The 20,240-nt window shown below is 41.1% G+C and overlaps 1 protein-coding gene across 4 annotated transcripts in view; it reads left to right on the plus strand.

Annotated features, from left to right (window-relative positions):
• PCDH15 (protocadherin related 15) overlaps positions 1-20,240 on the plus strand; it is a gene marked incomplete at both ends in the record, with an annotated part of 369,409 nt that overhangs the window by 79,224 nt on the left and 269,945 nt on the right. For all 4 annotated transcript variants that reach the window (XM_082486051.1, XM_082486048.1, XM_082486050.1 and 1 more), the window contains 2 exons: positions 11,387-11,547; positions 16,920-17,075. In XM_082486051.1, the coding sequence (XP_082342177.1) occupies positions 11,387-11,547; positions 16,920-17,075 (317 nt within the window). The remainder of the gene's footprint in view (positions 1-11,386; positions 11,548-16,919; positions 17,076-20,240) is intronic.

The following is a 20,240-nucleotide window of genomic DNA, read 5'->3' on the forward strand; positions in this document are numbered from 1 at the left end:
AAAGTCATTAGTGGATTCTTGCAAGAATACATGCTAAGACATGTTTTATTCAGCATGGGTGTAACTTTTCTAGAAGTGTGGTTTGGACAGTTAGGCTGTCCAGAGCAATTAAAAAAAAAAAAAGGGTGGGAGAAGGGGGAGGAGTATGCAGAAAACGTTGAGTGACTAGGAGAGAGAACGGCAGATGAGAAATGTAGTGTGGATAAATGAAAAGTGATCCTCATGGGGAGAAAAGTTGGTCCTAGCTTCATGTGTGAAATAATGGGCTTTGAAGTGGCTGTTATCACTGCAGTGAGTGCTTAGGTTTATTAAGGATTTGGATTTAAAAAAACCAACCAACCCCAAAAGCCAACAATGAAAAACTAAGTGCTTTTAGCAGAATACCTAAAAGCAAAACACAGTTCCATATAAAATGTTATGAATTATTAGGAAAAGATCATTTGGCATTTCAGAGCATCGTTTTGCCACTAATTTTTTACCTTGAACACTGTGTGGAGTTATAGTCAAATAATTTCAGAGAGAATAGACTAAAGCTAGAGAAGGGCACCCAAGATGATCAAAGATAAAGGACAGCTGCTCTTAAGGAATGGCTGGATTCTGGATGATCCCAGGATCCTACAGCTGGACTGTGAAAGAAGTTAAGGAGGAGGTATAAAATTATGACTAGCGTTCAGTGAAGGTATTGGAGGATGTCAAAGAATTTAGCACGTTGTGAGTTCAAAACAGAAGAGATGGACCACAGGTTTTACCTAAGGAATGCCATGCAAAAGTGGAGGCTTGATGGATTTTTTGAAAGAAAAGTCCATCCAAGGCTGTTGCAGACATAAGGACAGTCTCTTGCCAGTACTGTGCTTTGCTGGGGTCTGGCAAAGCCTTTTTGGGAGACACTATCACTTTCTCACTCTGCTCTGTCCTGAGCATTGCCTGATGGTTTCTGCTGGAACCAGGACATGAGGCTAGATGGGTCTATGGTCTGTTCTTGTGCAGGTTTTTGCAAATGTGATTAGATATTTTTAAAAATAATAACCTGATGAAGTATGATGGAAATTTTTCCATCTTAGAAGTAGTCCTTTGTAAATTGATTTATAAGGGTTGAATTTTTAAAGAAATTCAATGTAAACCTTTAGATGTGTTTTGACGAGAGTCATTGCATTTGCCTTCTGTAACATTCAGAGTTAGAATGGGCTCAAAAGAGATCACAAATGCTAAGGAAAACAGAAAATTTTCCCAGGAGTTTTTGAAGGCTGAAAGAGAAATAATGATCCCCTGTGGGGGAAGGACATTTAGTTCTCACACCTATCTCCTTCAGACTTGTTTTGCTTTGCTGCTTGCGATGCAGAGTGTTGTTGGACGTCTAATAAAGGACTTCACAGACCATAGTCTGATCCAATAAAGACATTCCTGTTGTCCCACGTTGCAAAAATACTGCTATATGTAGTGAAAAGCCTTCTTTGATGTTTAGAGGTTCGATGATGTTGGCTCCTGACCCCAGTGCTGAGTGAAAGGGAGAATGCAATGGGATAAGCAGAAAGCTTTGGAGGGAAGAGGGGGTGATGGAGGTGTGCCGCTGTCGGTGATGTGGGTGGGCAGGCACAGCAAAGCACACCTTATGCTCTGGGTACAGAAAGAGAAATGCAACGTCGCAAAGGCCCTAAGTAAAGGGTCCTTTTTGGTTTAAGGTCTCATAAATGTGGCTGCTGGAGGAGGGGTTAGGAAGCAGCCAGTGTAGCCATGGCTCGGATATTCTGGGGAGGGAGCTACAGCTCTTTCCAATTTACCTTACATTGCTGCTATGATAATTGGGAGTAGAACTCTGAGTTTTGCTCTGTGTTAGGCTGTTACAGCATGGTGGAGAAATGTAATCTGTTGAGAATCCAGTAAGTATTATGAACCCAGAAGTACTGGGTTCTGTTGAGACGTGGAGAAATAAAATAATGGTATGTTAAAAATCAACAAACTTGAATTAGTCCTTGGGCACTGGTATGGTTTACCTACTTAATTTAGGTTTCTCAGCACAAAGAGGATTTCTGTCAGAAGCACTTGCAGAAAGAGAATACAAGAGCAACGTCAGTGGCCTCAGCATGTGGTGGTGGTGACATTCCCCCAGTGAAACATTAAAGGAGGAATGAGAGGACCCTTCTGTGAACCAAGCAATTATCCTTCTGCTGCAACCCTGAGTGTTAAAAAAAAAAATAAGATGTTTTTGAAAACCAGTTTCTGAACAACTGTTTTCATGTTATCCTGTTTGAAACCTTTAGTAGTCATCATTTTCAGATTTTTCTCTAACTATGCGAGGGAGGATAGAGTGCTTGTTTTTTCTAAGATGCTCCTTTGCTATCGTAATTTTACAGGATGGGGCTTTGTTTAGAATAATGCATGACCCGGCACTTCGAGTAAACTTGCAACTTCTAAACTTTGTTCCCAGCCAGACCCCTGGCTTCCCCAGTCCTTAGTGGTATTTGTGTTAGGACAGTATAGTCTCCACAGCCTGAATTTTATTTTATTTTTTTTTTTCCTGTATTTCTGCTCTGTCCTCTGGCTTTTTTAAATCTCTATTCCTCTCAGCACTGCTCTGTGACCCAAACTCTCCGCTTCACTGCTTCCTCTCTGCTTTCTCCTGGGCATCCATCTCTCTTTCCATGGTCACTTTTTATCTGTTCATCTGTTGCTCATCCTCTTGAAAGGAGGAAATGAACAAAAACATTAATGTAGGTTTCTACACCTGGGAAGGCAAGTACTGAATATTTAGTGAATTTAGTAGTAGTGAATTTGACCATCGTGCTTTCCTCTTCTGGTTTCTTTTCATCCTTGTTTTTTATGTTTTGATGTGGAGTGTAAAGGCTGTGGGTCAGATTTTCCGAAGTCCCATATGAGTTGTGTGTGTGAAGTACTGAGGTGGTGCTTCGGTGGCTTTATGGGACTCTGGTCATATTGTGAATGTGGAGGGAAGGAGTGAGAAGGAGGACCGTGATTCTTAATGTCCTGCAGGACAGGCATACATGTGGTATGAACTGGCAGTGATCCCAGTGCTTCTTCCTTTCCCCAGTCAGGAGCTGCCTCTAAAATGCCTTCTGTTATCTTGCTGCATGGTTTCAACCTGGAGCAGGAGTCCTTAGTGCTAGGTCTCTGTCTTCATGTTGGCTGGGAAGCACTAAAACAAGATAATGAGTCACCTTCACTTACAGTGGACCCAAACTGGTACTGTACAATGTCTTAAGGAGAGACCTTTCCCCATAGTACACAAATTCTTACAGTGGCTCAAGGTGGGAAGGCATAATGTCCACGTTGGAGGACTAGGAATAAAAGCCTTAAATGTGAACTTATCAAACTCCTAGTTTGGCTGAAATAATGGACCGGTTTTAGTTATTCTCTGCAATTGCTTGAAGGCTGTGGCTGCACATGGAGCAGGATGGGAGAGGACAGGTCAGGACAGCAGGAAAACAATCTTAAAACAACCTTGGAAACTTCTTGGGGACCCACTGATGATGTGAGAATGGAGAGTAGGGAAGATGTAATCCAGGAGGTGGCTTTGTAGAATTATCCTATTTTTGTGTATGAACATGCAGCATGGGTCTAAGTAAATTCATGATAATGTTGATGATTTACTTCTGCAGTAGGGTTTTCATTTTCCATGGACTTCTAATTTATTGCTATTTAATCCATCCTATTCTACAGACATATACCTTCAAATGTAGAAAAATAAGTTTATGATCCAGGTTTACCTGTGAAAACTCTGTGGAATATCAAAAAGCAAGTACCGTTTCAACTGATCCATCTAATGCCTTTCTATAAGAAAATAATCCCCATTTTCAAATTGCTTTACAGTCAGTGGCAGGCAGAGGAGAGCCGTACAGAGATACAGGTGTTTTTGTAATGCGCATTTGCTCTGTTTGAGAGAAACTTGGTGTATTGCACGCTGTGTAAACGTCGCTCAGGATTCAGCAAATGGAGGAGAACTTACTGGGTGTGTGCAGGTGGAACTCAGGTTCTACAGCACATTCTTAATGGTCATGAGGAGACAGAGGTGGGACTGGCACATGGAGACCTTCCTGAGTCTCTGACCTCCCTCTGCCTGCTTTGGTTTCTTCAACTTGACCAACAGAAGATGCAAGAGCAGAGGCAGCAATGGGAATGTTGTTCACCCTTTAGCAGAAGTTTTATAACCACTTGGTCTGTCTGGCATGGGGTTTTCCAGCTCCAGTGAATGTCCCCACCTGGACATCAGCTCAGGTGCCACTCACCATCGTCACCACCAAGTCTGAGCTTGCCAGCCTGTCTGCTGAAGTGCTAACTTCAGTGGCTCTTTACAAAGCAGGAGTCTCTAATTTCTTTAGGCTCCCTATTCTCGCTCTTCTTGCTTGGTTGGTTTTAATTTTTTAACAGACTAGGTGTGGGGAAAAAAATCCACTGCTTTAGAGTGCAGAAGTGATGACTTTCCTTCTATCTATCGACAGCTGTCGGTGCTTGACCTTCCTGCAGCTCTGTGAATGAGTGTGTGTGTATGTATATATATGCCTTTTAAGTACCAAATTTTCTTTTCTCTTGTCTTTTGGGAATTCACCTCCTTTCCCATAAGTGAATAAGTAATACGTCATGCTGCTTATGTAATGTACTGTTCCTTTGCGGGTACAGTGCATCAGATACCTGATTCTTTCCTAAAGTCACTTCTTCCAGCTGGGTACCGTGAAAAATTCATGGTCGATGTTCCAGGGTGCAAACACCATGTATGTTTAATGTAAATTCCCTGACACATTATTTGGCCTTGTTATACAGACTTGATTAATATGCTGAAATGAAAAATATATTCTGTGTGAATAGCAGAATGGGAATTTTTATTATCTTTAGTGTTTTTGTACATCATACAGCTGAAGTAGTTGCTAATGTAATTTGGCAATATTGGAAGTTAATCATGCTGTTGCAGGTGGCTTTATCTTTCCATCAACTTGGAAAACAAATTTGAGACTATTTTCTAAAGGAAGGATAAGTATATTTGGATGATAAAAACTTTGGGGGGCTGCTATACTTCTGCCTTGGCTTCAGACATGCTTCCCTTCAGGCTTCTGCTTCAGCCCTGTAGTTGTGAGTGCTCCCGTGCTTCTGGGATCCCTCGCAATTTTCTGCACTGAGCACAGCTGAAGCTGAACTCGGCCCAACCAGTTCTGAGCATGGGGAAGGCTACGCCCTGTTGCTCTGTACAAGAGCCCTGTTGAGGGTAAGGTCTGTCCAATGTGTATTTCGCAGGTAAGCAGAAATAGACCTTGCTTAATTGGCTGCAGTTACGTTTGTCTCTTTTGACATCACTGGGACCGACCATCCATGATATGTGAAGTCCTTAGTCCCACCTTCAGGCACAAGTTGAGCCTTTGCCTGCTGCACTCCTTTGGTAGCATGGTCAGCGGGGAGGTGGGATGTGCGTGTGCTTTGAGCTCAGCGACTGCAGACAGAGAAACTGAGACTGCCTTTTAACCCCTAAAAGTAAAGTGCTGTGGGTGTCATTCTACTAGAATCCTGCTTTCTGATTCATGTGGTGGCAGAAGGGTTATTCCCAGACCAGTCGTAATTCACTGACTTCTTAAAAAAGGGCTCTGTTGAAACATTCAACTAAAATAATCCCAAGATGTGTTAAATCATTTAATAAGTGAGTCTGCACTGAGGGTCTGCTGTCTTTAGTAGAGCATGAACTGCAAATTCTGTATTTCATGGCTTTTGCCCTTCCCGTAGAAAGATCACCTTCTGCAGAGACTGATCTGTGAAAACAAACCTTTCCCTATTATTTCAATCTAATGAAGGTTTTCAACTTCTGGATTCCTCTCAAAGGAATAGTCTAGTGTAGAACTACTTGTGTGATACTGACATCGCTTTATAATTTTTATTTTTGCTGTCTTATTTTGTAGCTACTTGTTGAATAATTCCCAACAAGCTCAGATAACATGTCTGAGTAAATGCCATTACTTTCAGAAAAAATATTATTACACCTGAAAATAATAGATCTTTCCTTTTTTATACATTCTGATGGTTTCTGGCCTTTTTGTTGTTTTTTTAGCCAACAACTTGCTTGACTTTGATTCCTTGAGGCTTATTCTGTACTAACCTCTTGAAAATCTGTATGGCCTTTCCACAAGACATCTCCGCAGTCATCAGGTTTCAGTGAAGGTGGAAAAGCAGCCAAATTGTGGTCTCCACACAAGATGAAAAGCTGTTCAATCTACTGGTGTTGATGGGCAATCCAACTCTCATATCAGCCTTCATTTAATTGGCCAAGAAAAAAAGTCACTAGTCATGGTCCCTGGTGTCCTTTTCAATGGCTTGTGCACACAGGACAGAAATTTGGGGAATAGTGCTGAAATGCTATTGAACATTTGGGTGTTTGAGTGTAGCTTCCCAGAAATTGAGTACAAGAAACATGGAGCTACACAGACCACCGCTCTCCTTGCCATGAGTGGCACCATCCTGTTCAGGTGCAGACTTTGACCAACCCCTCATCTCCCCCCATACTGTAAAATGGAACTTGCAATATAATCGCAGGAGAAGGTCCGTAACTTTTATAAGAAGGTAAAAGATTTCCCTTCAGCTAGAGTATTGCTACTGGATGGGTGGATGAGAGGAGGGCAGTGCATGTTGTCTACCTTGACTTCAGCAAGGCTTTCAGCACTGTCTCCCACATCATCCTCACAGGCAAGCTTAGAAAGTGTGGGTAAGATGAGTGGATAGTGCGGTGGATTGAACAGTGGCTGTCAGGTAGAGCTCAGAGGGTTGTGGTTAGTAGTGCAGAGTCCAGTTGGAGGTCAGTAACGAGTGGTGTCCCTCAGGGGTCAGTACTGGATCCAGTCCTGTTCAATATATTTATCAATGACCTGGATGAAGGGATAGAGTGTACCATCAGCAAGTTTGCTGATGACACAAAACTGGGAGGAGTGGCTGACACACTGGAAGGCTGTGCCACTTTACAGCATGACCTGGACAGGCTGGAGAGTTGAGCAGAGAGAAACCTTAGGAAATTCAACAAGAGCAAGTGTAGGGTACTGCATCTGGGGAGGAATAACCCCACACATCAGTACAGGTTGGGGGCTGACCTCCTGGAGAGCAGCTCTGTGGAAAGGGACCTGGGAGTCCTGGTGGACAACAGGATGACCATGAGCCAGCAATGTGCCCTGGTGGCCAAGAAGGCAATGGCATCCTGGGGTGCATCAAGCAGAGTGTGGCCAGCAGGTCGAGGGAGGTCATCCTCCCCCTTGGCTCCGCCCTGGTGAGGCCACATCTGGAGTACTGCGTCCAGTTCTGGGCTCCCCAGTTCAAGGACAGGGAACGGCTGGAGAGGGTCCAGCAAAGGGCTATGAAGATGATTAGGGGACTGGAGCATCTCTCTTATGAGGAAAGGCTGAGGTACTTGGGGCTTTTTAGTCTGGAGAAAAGAAGACTGAGGAGGGACTTTATCAATGCTTATAAATCCTTAAAGGGAGGGTGCCGGGGGGATGGGAACAGTCTTTTTTCAGTGTTGCCCAGTGACAGGACGGGAGGTAATGGGCACAAACTTGAATATAGGAAGTTCCATCTTAACATGAGGAGGACCTTCTTTCCTGTGAGGGTGGCAGAGCACTGGCACAGGCTGCCCAGAGAGGTTGTGGAGTTTCCTACTCTGGAGATATTCCAAACCCGCCTGGATGCTGTCCTGTGCAACTGCTGTAGGTGCCCCTGCTCTGGCAGGGAGGTTGGACTAGGTGATCTCCAGAGGTCCCTTCCAACCTTGACCATTCTGTGATCCTGTGATTGTTCGAGCTTCTGTTTGTGCAAAGAATTACAAAAGCAAATTGTCTAAACTTATTGTATTAGTGCACTGCAAATATTGAGGGATGTGTTTGCTGTTGTGTTCACGTGTATGGAGAGTTAATGGACAAACTGTTGATGTAGTTGCATCGACCTATACATATTTGGATTTACTGTTAGTAGGTTACCTCCCTGGCATTTTAGGCCAAGGCCAGATGCAGGATGTAAGGAACGAGATGACAGATATCTAAAGACCCATAATGTTAGATTCTTTGTAAATTAGAAGAATAGTACTTTAAGGGTGGCTATTAAAAGGCTTATTTACGAACTGCTGTCTCTTGAAGAGAGAGTACAAGTGCCTCGTGAATATCTAAAGAAAAAACAGTCCATTTTTTAAGAACAAGAGAGTTGCTGTGTCTACACAAACCAAACAGAAGTGCTTTGTTAAATCAAGCAGATAGATATTACAGAGTGCAACAGAGGAAAGTGAATGAGATGCAGAATTCAAAGCAGCGAGGTCAGTTAAGTAGCAGTAGTTTACTAGAGACTGTACAAAATTCATCATCAAATCAGGACTTGATATTGACTAAATATGTATTTTAAGTATGTAATTGCAATCATTTATTCTCAGGTTCATTAAAAATTAAAGTTGGTTGAAGTCTTTAGCCCTTTCAGAAGGCTGAGTTTGGCAGAAGTCAGTCTTCTGGAAACTAGGCAAGGGAGGACGAAGCCTCCTTGGACAAAGCAACAAACCGTGGGGTACGTCGCCCATGCCGAAACAAAGCTGCCTGCAAATGCCAGGTAGTAAAATATTTGGTGTGTGCCACCAGGACACTGTTACAACCACTGCTGACTTGTTAGCAGCACTTTTTACGTTGATGTTGCAGTCTAAAACTGTACTTCCTTTTTTTCAATCCTTCACATGTGGAAAGTGCTTTTGGTGCTAAGGTCCTTGTGTCTTGCCGCTTCCAAATGCGCACTGTGCCATGAGGAATTCATACGTGCCTTTGAGGTGTGTATTTTTTCCTCTGATTACTTGTATGCAGTTCATGGAAGGGTAATAGCTACGTTCCCAGGGGCATGGCCCCGCAGACTATTCTGTTAGCAGTCAGAGCTCTGCCATGACTCTCGGTCCAATTCCTTCGGTGTTGCATATGCTGGGTTTCTCTACAGGCTGCGCGACTGCAAAGCCTGAAAGTAATTTCCTTTTGCTACTGTCATTTCAACCAGGACCTACTAATGTTAGATTATATTCATTATCTTGAGTTTTGTAGAAACCAGGGGCCAGTTTTCATTCTAGGAAAACCTGTTGGGTTTTTATGGGGCTGGTTTTTTTTTTTTGTTTTTTTTTTAAACACTTAATTTTCTGAGGAGAGAAATAAACCCTCTCTATACGTCACAATTGCTTAAGCATCTGAAAGTGTTGTATTGGTGGGCAGCTGTGGTAGCTCTGCATCTTGGCAATTTGTGCTGTGATGCCTCTTTGCTTCTCATGGACTTTAGCCTTCAACATGTGAGAGAAGACAGAACCTGTTGCTGCTTTTTCCCTCCCCGATTTCCGAATTGTCTGTTGCAGTATATTTTTCCATTACTTTCGTGACCCTCTCCTATTCCCTTTTCTGTGTCATCTGGTTATTTCAATTGCCCTAAATCTTTCATCCCTTCAGCTCCCTCTTTTCCCAGCAAGAATTTGTACATGTAATATTTTCTGTAAGCCCTACCTTATAGATTTGCTATGTGTAGGTGGCCCTTGCTGAAGTCCCTACTGCTCTGCCCTTTACAGGTGAAAATTGCAGATTTTCAGTTCCCTTGAGAGTCATTCAAATAGAGGTGTAGGAGCCTTCCGTTGGCATTAGCGCTGGTGAAAATGTAGCCAGAACTTAGACTTTGTCTTCAGGTCTGAACAAGACAACTGGAAGAAATCAAACCAACTGAAGCCATTAGGGTGATTGTGGTGTTTGCTATCCTGTTGGGTTTTTTTTTTTTTTTCCAGGGAGGCTTTTCTTGGGGTACCTTTTGTTCAGATGACCTCAAATTTGGATCACGGACCTTTCTTTGCATCGTCCTTGAGGCACAATAACGAGGGCAATATACAGAAACTGGTGGATCTTACGGATTTTAGAGGAGTTGGTGACTGGACATAAATACTTTGAACTGTCACAGAGTTGATAACTAGGTTGTTCTTCCTGGTGAAATCCTCTTTATGTTAAAACTAGCGGTGGTGTCTCCAAAGCTGTAGGCCAGTTGAAGCCACTGGGTTGGGGTATTGCCAAAGAAAGCATGCTGACAGCCGTAAAACACACGGGCAGCAGCTGTGTTTCTCATGTGGCTCAAAGGGTATTGCTCCTCTAACTTGAAACCATACTTTGGTGCAAAGTTGCGGACGTTTGGCAGTAATTCTTCCCATCATCTCTATTGTGTTATAAAAACTAGTTTCAAAATAAATGATTCTAAAAACCTTACCACGGTGTTTACCTCAATAGGACTGTAAAACAGTTTGCTGTGGTTAAAACCAGTAATTAGTTTTACTGTCTTATCCAGATAAATCATTGGCCCAGCTCAGAACTGCCCCCCCCGGATATATTTATATAGGGTTGCTGCTGTTATAAACTGGTGTAAAGAAACTTTACTCTCCACTTTGGAATAAATTATTTGTGCCCTTAATATAGGAGATTGTGCGATAAATATTTTAAAATATTTTTAACTAATATAAACATTCTGCAGCTAGTGATGTTCATGGATTTTCTTCATAAATGTTGATGAACTTAAGTAACTTTTAAGTATACTTAACTTTTAGTATTTCAGTGTGAAGAAAACTGGGTAGTGTTAATTTTTCACAATAATAAAATCTTAGAGAAGTGTTTATAAACAATCGGCATGCAAATCTGAGGCACCAGAGTGCAACGTTTAGGATAGTTAGTAATGCTTGACATTTGGTAAATGAGTTGGAGTGTTTTACATGGGAAATTATGTACATCGTGGGTACTGTGAACTGACTAACGGAGCTGTTAGGCAAGACTTCTGACTGACAGGGTGTGACAAGAAAAGAAAAAAACACGTTATATATGTTGAATAGATGGCTGGTCCTAATTAAGTACCGTCTTTGTCTTGGTAGATATAGTTTTCGTTTCTTTATGCTGCAATTTAGTTCTCTGTTGCAGAGCAACTCAAGGTATAAAGCCTTTTTTTTTTTTCCCTGGAGGGTTTTATGTAACTTCTTTTTTTCCCCCTCACCCTGATGTATCACTCTTGCTGTGGGAAATTTATTCCGCTTTTGGTTGTTATTTCAATGCTTTCATTTGTTTGAGGTGAGATTGGGTGATGATTGCTCAGTGGAGAAAACCTCATAATGTTAAATAGATATCTGTATATGATGGGTCCCATTGTCAACATAAATTACTGTGCATTGCAAGTGCTGCTGCTCCTATTGTCTGAAATAGCTTCAGTGTCAGAGGAAGTTTTTAGTTGCGGATAATACGATTCAGACTTTTTAAACATCACTCAAAGCATAAAATACCAGAAACCCAGTTAGAAAACACTATTTTTAGTGTTGCGGTTATTGTGAAAATACATAAAAGTGTAGATGCCCGTATAAATTTCTCTCTCGTGTTTATTTTTGCAGGCACTATCCTGGTTGACAATATGCTTATCAAAGGGACCGCAGGAGGGCCGGACCCCACCATTGAACTCTCCTTAAAGGACAACGTAGATTACTGGGTGATCCTTGATCCTATCAGCCAGAGGTTATACCTGAATAGCACTGGCCGAGTTCTGGACAGAGATGTAAGTTTGGGGCTTGCTGTTTGTTTTCTTTTCTACCCATTGACATTAAATCTGTGTATGCTCACAGAAAGACCGTAAACACAAGACCTGCTAGAATATAATAGCTGCATCTTTCTTTTGTCACCAGATGGATGTGAACAGAGTTAAATTGATTCTTTATTAGGACTTATTGGCAGCACGCAGAAACTCGACCGTGTGTACAATTATTATATGTGGACGAACACCACAATAAAGGCCAAATAAACAGGTGTGGGGCTTGGCAGAAATATATATCAAAGCAAAGTTGACTGGTTTACTGAATTAAAAACATTTTTATTCTGCTTTGCTGCTTTTGTCTGGAAGAAGCGCTGCTCACCTTGTATCCCATGACACTTATTAAAAGCCTACTCTAGCTGCATACATTGACTTATGAGGTATGAGAGAGAGCAAAGGAATTATGAATATTACAATTCACTTACAAAGCTTGACATATGCAATTGAGAATTTGCTAGTTGGGATTCTTTTACGTAAGGCAGGATAAAAGTTGTGTGGTATGCTCGTTCCTAATAGCATTAAAGAAATATTGCCAGACTAAGTTTGATTTTACTAAAAAAAATAAAAAATAAAAAAGATTAAAAGCACAAAATAAATAGGAGTGTTCTCATCTATGCTAATTTCATTGAAGAGGAACACTTTAAAAATAGAGACGTTTTCTCACAGTGTTATAGCATTGCTGCAGTTCATCAGAATCTGAAAGGAAAATTGACTCAAAAGTGACTATGTTCAAAATGGGAAGAGTGCATTAAAGATCGGGAGTTCTTGAAGTGCATGAAAGTTTGTTTTGTATTAGCTTGATTGATTAATTTGTCATCTTCATGTGTTTTGAGATATATTCGTAAGTAGCAGAAACATCATGCAAATTTTTCTTCATTTCCATTTTTAGTTTAAAAGAGCTAATTGAATTCAGCTGTTCTTAATTTAGTTTTAATTCACAGACTGTTTCCATATGTGAAGCAAAGGAATGCAGCACAAAACATGGCAGAAGGGACACGGTAGCAGAAGAATTTTTGGTGCATCTGCAAAGAGTCGGCATTTTTTCAATTGCCAAACGGCCGGCTGCCTTTCAGGAGACAGGCAGGTGCCTGGAACATGTTTGGCTTTTCAGTTTTATTTTAAGCCAGAGCAAAAAGCAAGAGCCCCTAATGGGTGGTGAGCCTTAAGAACCGCTCTAGGAAGTGTAAGGTCAATTCTTCAACCCACGCAAGTCTGCATATCCATACGGCGTTAGGAAACAAAATTAATTCCCGTTAGATCAGTGCTAATACTTTTTTTCAATTCCTCTTTAGCAACACTTTTCTCTCTACAGGATCATTCCTCTGAGCTGTTTTACCAAAACAACCTTGTCAAATGATTAGATTTCTGACATTAGTAACAGTCTAACTAAGCTCACAAATGCTTTACGTTATTATGAAAGTATACGGACACTGTACAGTGATGTGCTTCGCAAGCAGTCAAGTCGCAAGGAACGAAGTGGAGGGGTGTAAACTTTCTTAATGATATATAGATAATACCGGTGTTTTTACATTGGTATTTAAGGGGCTATTTCCTCATTTTTTACTATGAACTGTAACACTGCTTATCCCTAGTGTTGGGTAAAATTACTCGTTTGTGGTTATTTAAGTTTACTGGGATATGAAAAGAAAACCTGAGATTTACGGTATTTGAGATTTTGGGTGTGAGCCCCGCTGTAGCTGTTTTCTATGGTCTCAATGAATTGCTGTAAGTCACAAGCGAAAGAAAATGAAAGCAACCCACAAAACCCTCACTAAATGGAGTAAAAATGTGAAATTTATGTCATGAACTCAATTAATGTCTGCTTCCATCCTTTGGAACCATAGCCATGCTAACCCCCAAAATGCAAAATCATTCAAGACCATATACGGTTCCTTTACTTTTTTTTTTCTTTAATAAAAGAAGTAAACTATTTTTCTCATCTTTCAAGTTAAAACCATGTAAAACTTAGTAGTACCAATAAAATCGGGGGTTTTATTAAGTTGAACCTTAAAATTCAATTTGTTATTACAGAGCAAAAATTGTACTCTCTGATTCACAAATGGTGCATATATGATTGCATTCAATATATTTGGATGCTCTTCCCATTTTTCTCTCTGATATGCCTGCTTGTCAACTCCCTGCTGATTCAGTTAGCCTGATCTTGTTCTTTTTTATTACTTTTCTTGAAAGAAAATCTTATTAGATTCCATTGATTGATTTTACTAAGAGTGACAGTGTGTTTTCCAAACAAAATCAGATAAAAAGAAAATTCCAGACTTTTCTTCCAAAACTTTTAAGTACTTACAAAGGATGAATAGCGATAAATGAGAACTGAAGGTGAAAGGAACTGCTAAAAGATGTTGGGATAATTTGTCCCCAGCATCATAAACAGTTTGTTACATTGTGCCATTATGTATTTATGTTTATTGTTTATAAATGCCTAGATAGATGAGTTTAAAAATCTGATTTTAAATCTCAGCACTGACCCAGCAGAAATGTGGAACATCACATATGTAAAAGTAATATTGGTCCTGTCCTCTGTCATCTTTTACCAAAGGGGACAAACTATTTTCTTCCATGTTCTTGTGAAAAACACCAAATCCAGAACATTGTGTATTTACATATCTATCGTTACAACTAATTATGGTTTTTTTGAGCATTGCTAATAAATCTAGATAAACTGTTGCGTTAAGGGGCAAAGTAGTTTTGGCAGAAAATAAACCCCCTTGCGTTCTAACACTCCTCACCGAGGTGGGAGGCTAGGTGCGGCTAGGTTTACATTCTGAGTGATGCCCAATTCACCACTATCAGTCCAGGCGCATTTAATATATATTAAACTGTTACGGTTCTGGATACGCTAATAGCAGACTGCATCTTCAGCCCAGTCGTGCTCATGAACTAGCACGGCCACTCTTTGGTCGCGTTCAATGAGAAAGCCAAGCGACTAGCTGCCTACACAGTGCAGTTTATTCGAGCAACAGATACACAAGTTCTTTTGGATTGAAGGTGATAGTGACTGTCTGCAAAGCACGTGTGAATACTAAAGATGTTAGTAATATAGCTTGGTTACAAATGTGCTAAGTTATAGAACCACTCTAGAGATTTCTGAGTTTCCTGGGGAAGCACGTGGTATAGCCAAGTGTTCAAATCTTACCCACAGGTGTCCTTATGGGGGGGGAAGAGAGGCTCAGCCCCTTGACTGATCCCAGAAGTCAAGGCAGTTAGTGATGGAGTCGTCCTTGACTTGTTTGTGATGGTGTCTTCCCTAACACCCCCCCTTTCTTGGGCCATTTTTATACTAATTTTACCTTCAGGGTGGAGTTTGAATGACTCTAGTCATAAATACTTTTATTATGATTGGTGTAAATTTCTCTTGCCTCTCATTTAAAGGTATAGTTTACGAAAAATTCAGGGCGCAGACTCAAGGAGGAGTGGTCGCACCTTGGAGGCGGGTAGCCTTTGGGATGGAGGTGTGTTTTGGTATTATAATGAACAAAGTTCACACAAAGGACAGGATTTCATCAATATTTGATAAACTGTTGGCTCAGGGTAGTAAGTATGTAGTTTATCAGTTCCATAGCACCATCTCATTCCCATATTTGCTGGATTATCACAGGGCTTGGCTGTGGAATCTCCACCCTGCTCCACTCCCTGTGTTGCTTTGCAAGCAATATTGTACAGGGAGTCACAAATGTAGCAGCATACCAGCTGCAGCTGTATTCTACCCTAGAAGCCTTTTGATTTTATACTTTTCCTTAATGTGTGAACAATGCTGTATTATTGCTCATTTTAGTAATTATTCCACATAAACTCAGCAGCATTTGAAGTTTATTAAAGGCAGCCTAAAAATTCTCGGATCTTTTGCAAAGACTGCCAGCTTGAAAAATAAATGGAGCGTATAACCTTAGAGGCTTAATTTAAGTTACAGATGATACTTGGTACGTTCCTACCAGTGTTAGAAGTTCTGTTGTTAAAAGTAGAACCCACATCATAGCTGGCTGCAGATTTTTACACCAAAGAGAATGGACTTTTAGTTAAAAGCTTATGTTGTACTTCATCGTAGAGAAAGTTGAGGGTAAATGTGTAAGGAAGAATACATATTTTATGTTAGATCTCAACACCACCATAAAGCCCCCTTCTTTTCCCAAGTCATCTGACTCTAAAAACTGATTAGTGCCAAAGTCTGAAGGGTAAAGCAAAATCTAAAATCTACTACAGCAAAGTCTGAAGGGTAAAGCAAAATCTAAAATCTACTATAGCAAAACTGGAAAAAATCAGTCAAAGAAATTGTAGCATTTAGAATGAGTGAAAGCATAATTATGTAGTTAAATAATTATGGTATAATTGTAAGTTTCAGAATCTCAGTCCGAAAACCTGTTTGCATTCACTGTACAGAATAGTGTGGTATAGGCGTCTTTAAATTATTTTTCTGAGTTGTTTATTCTCTTGAAGACTTTGAGGTTAATAAATACAGAATTTTTTCATTTTGTCCCTTCCCTTGCTTGCTCTCTGCTGAGTGTTAGATATAAAATCAAAACAGTCTTGCTGTCAATATTTTACATGCCAGACTGCTGCTTCAAATATGTAAATTGGCACTTGCCATGGTGGGAAGGTTGTGAATAGAAGTCATGCTGGAATGCCATTCCATAGCATTCTCTCTGAATTTCCATTTCAACCAAAGGTGCCTCTTCCTTTATTCTTCTTAGAATTGTTTTATTAACTTAGGTAAGTAATAGTAGCCTTTCCAGCTTAAATTTCTTTACCCATTCATCAAGTATGGGCGATATTTTGTTTGAATGTTATGATGTTCACTGGAGTAAAAACAACTGGACTCTGGATTGCCTACACTTAAAGGTGACCAAGTTGTTTCTATATTACTTCATAAATGTAAGTAGCAGCATAGTGAATTTATTTCTGACTTGACCTTTCAATTCCAATATTAATAAACCAAAGGTTAAAATGTGTGACATTTTCTAAGTGTCTTTCAATAACCAAAAGATGTTCAAAAGATGTGCTTTTTTGTTGTTGTTGTTCTCAAGGGAAGTGTGAAGGGTTAACCGTGCTGTGGGGATTTTTATTTCTGTGTTAGCACATACAGCTGGCAAAGCTTGGTATGCAAAATACAGTGTTGAGACGCAGGTCTACTTAAAATACTGCCAGCATGAGTTGTAGTCGGGACACTCCCAGAGAAGCTTTACAATCCAGATGTAGAGCATTAAACATAACACAGGCAGACTGATGGGGTATAAGTGAACCCGGGCAATATTAACATCAGTGGGAAATTGAACTGTTAGTTCAGACTTTGACTACGAATTATAAAAATGTATTTTTGCTTACAGCCGCCAATGTCCATTCAGTCCATCGTGGTGCAAGTCCAGTGTGTTAACAAAAAGGTCGGCACCATTATCAACCACGAAGTGCGGATTGTGGTGAGAGACCGGAACGATAACTCACCTCAGTTCCAGCAGCAGCGATACTACGTGGCAGTAAATGAGGTCAGAACCGCTTACCTTTTTTTCCCCTCTGTTGTGTGGTGTCATTCCTAAGTGCCAGCTTTTCCAGTTCTTTCACTTCTCATTTGAAAAGCTGGTGAATTCAGCAGTTTGAAAATCCCTTCCGCTTGTGTCACTCTGGAAAAACACAGCACAGACAGTATACTTCAGATTTTAGCATGCAAGCTGTTTTTCCTTTTTCTTAACAAATAAGACGACAAGCACACTTTTCATCAGGGTGCTTGTAATATTGCAGAAGACACTAGAATCTGAACCTACATCTCAATGAGTGAAGCATTGATTTCTGTTGAATTTACAAAGTTTTTTTTATTGCATTATGCAGTTGTATCAACAAACCTGGAAATAAAACAAATGTGTTTATGGAAAAAAAAAAAATAAAGTAAAGCAATTAGTTCAAAAGGTTTTAGTTAACTATTGAAGCTTGGCAAAGTGCAGGTTTGATTTATTGCTGTTTCTCTTTATTAAACTATGCCTGTGAATGGAATTCTTTTGCTTTATTTTCTTCTCTGTATTATTTGCTTCATACTTCTCTGTATTATTTGAAGGAAAAATTTTATTTCTTTCTTGAGCTGGTACAACTTCATTTCACTTTACAGTTAAGTTTTTCATTCTATTAGGGATTGAATAATCTGCTAATAACCAGTACAAAGGATTTGTGTTTTCAGGAAGTTAGTATCCTGGGGCTTTAGTAATAGGAAGTGGAAGTGGGAAGTTATGTACATGCAAAAGTGGAAATGTCCAGACTGAAACTAAGAGGAGAATGAAAAATGGGTCAGTCTTCTGCAGGTAAAGATTGGAAGAATTACAGTTGCACTGAAGAAAATAAAGCTGTTAAATATATAGTGTGCATTCTATCCCTGGTGGGCTTTGGGTTTGGGTGGGTTTTTTTCTGTGAAAGAGTGTGACTTCTTTCATCTTGTTTGATTTTAGTAGAATTGATTTTCTGTTTCAAAACAAAACTTCCAGTTTTATGTGTTTAGGAGATTCAGCTTTTCAGTACATCTGCGTATCGTAACAATCACTACATTGCTCTAAGTGACCAAGTGTGTAGTGATGTGCAGATCTCAGGCCCCAGGAAGGGAGTGGGAGAATTTGTTGATGAGTTTAGGCCTAATTAAGGCAAAAATACAGACGGAAGAAAAATCCCACACATTATTTTGCAGTAGAGACCTGCAGTTGAGATAATATCTCAACTGGCAAGATCATATATTGGCAAGATCATGGAACAGATCCTCCTGGAAACTCTGCTGAGGCACATAGAAAACAAGAAGCCAGCATGACTTCACCAAGGGCAAGTCATGTCTGACAAATTCGGTGGCCTTCTACGAAGGGGTTACAGCAGCAGCGGACAAGGGAAGATCAACAGATGTCATCTACTTGGACTTGTGCAAAGCTTTTGACACTGTCCTACACGATATCCTGGTCTCTAAATTGAAGAAACATGGATTCGACAAATGGACCACTTGGTGGGTAATGAACTGGCTGGATGGTCGCACTCAAAGAGTTGGGGTCAACAGCTCGATGTCCAAGTGGAGAGCAGTGACGAGTGACATTCCTCGGGGGTCAGTACTGGGGCCTGTACTGTTCATCATCTTTGTCAACAACATGGACAGTGGGGTCAAGTGCACCCTCAACAAGTTTGCCGATGATACCAAGTTGTGTGGTGAGGTAGACACACTGGAGGAAAGGGATGCCATCCAGAGGGACCTGGACAGGCTGGAGAGGTGGGCCCAAGCCAACCTCATGCAGTTCAACAAGGCCAAGTGCAAGGTCCTACATCTGGCTCAGGGCAATCCCAAGCACAAATACAGGCTTGGCGGGGAATGGCTGGAGAGCAGCCCTGAGGAGAAGGACCTGGGTGTGCTGATTGACAAGAAGCTCAACATGAGCCAGCAGTGTGCGATCGCAGCCCAGAAGGCCAACCGTATCCTGGGCTGCATCAGAAGAAGTGTGGCCAGCAGGTCAAAGGAGGTGATTCTGCCCCTCTACTCCACTCTCGTGAAACCCCACCTGGAGTACTGCATCCAGCTCTGGAGTCCCCAACATAAGAAGGACATGGACCTGCTGGAGCGTGTCCAGAGGAGAGCCACAAGGATGATCCGAGGGCTGGAGCACCTCTCCTATGAGGAGAGGCTGAGAGAGTTGGGGCTGTTCAGGCTGGAGAAGAGAAGGCTCCCGGGAGATCTTATTGCGGCCTTCCAGTCCCTAAAGGGGGCCTACAGGAGAGCTGGTGAAGGACTTTTTACTCGGGCATGTAGCGTATGGACAAGGAGGAATGGCTTTAAATTGGATGAGGGCAGGTTCAGATTAAACATTAGGAAGTTTTTCCCTTTGAGCGTGGTGAGGCACTGGCACAGGTTGCCCAGAGAGGTTGTTGAGGCCCCATCCCTGGAGGTGTTCAAGGCCAGGCTGGAGGTGGCCTTGAGCAACCTGGTCTAGTGGGAGGTGTCCCTGCCTATGGCAGGGGGATTGGAACTCGATGATCTTCAAGGTCCTTTCCAACCTAAACCATTCTATGTTTCTATGATATGCAGGTTTTCCAAGCTTACTGGTCTTCTGACTAGTGACACCTTTTAAAGTGAGATTGTTTCCCTTCAGACAAGTGTTTGGCACTCCATCTGCCGATGTTTCTTTCCACCAGAATTTGGAGGTCACAAAATACCATCTGGATGAGTTAGCAGTAAAGTCCTCCTTATGCTTTTAAATTGTTTTCAAGTTGGCCTTTACATGGTAATTGTAATTTCTATGTTTTTTGCAAACCTGTTGCAGAAGTGCTTTTGGTCTTGAGTAAAGGCAACATAAACATTAGTCTGAAGTGCCTGTGAGGGCTGGATGCAGGTCCCAGATCACTTCCAAGACCTGCATAATTTTTGCAGTAAAACTGAAGGCAGGTAGTATGTCAGTGCTGTAATACTAAGGAAGCAAGGATTTTCCATAATTAGAAAGAAGTCCAAAAGGCAAAGTGAAAAATGCAGCATTTAAAATTATTTATATTCAGAAATTTAGCAATGTTCCAAGCATGTGCAATTTATTTGCATTACTATTGGGCAAAATGCAATGTTGCTCTTTCCGCCAGCTGCAGTCCTGATTTAATTAGCTTCTTTGTTTCATTTTATCGCTGTCACGCTTATAGCTTCTGACATGGCA

This window comes from Vanellus vanellus (genome assembly GCF_965231255.1).
Source record: "Vanellus vanellus genome assembly, chromosome: 7".
In the NCBI taxonomy this organism is placed as follows: domain Eukaryota; kingdom Metazoa; phylum Chordata; class Aves; order Charadriiformes; family Charadriidae; genus Vanellus; species Vanellus vanellus.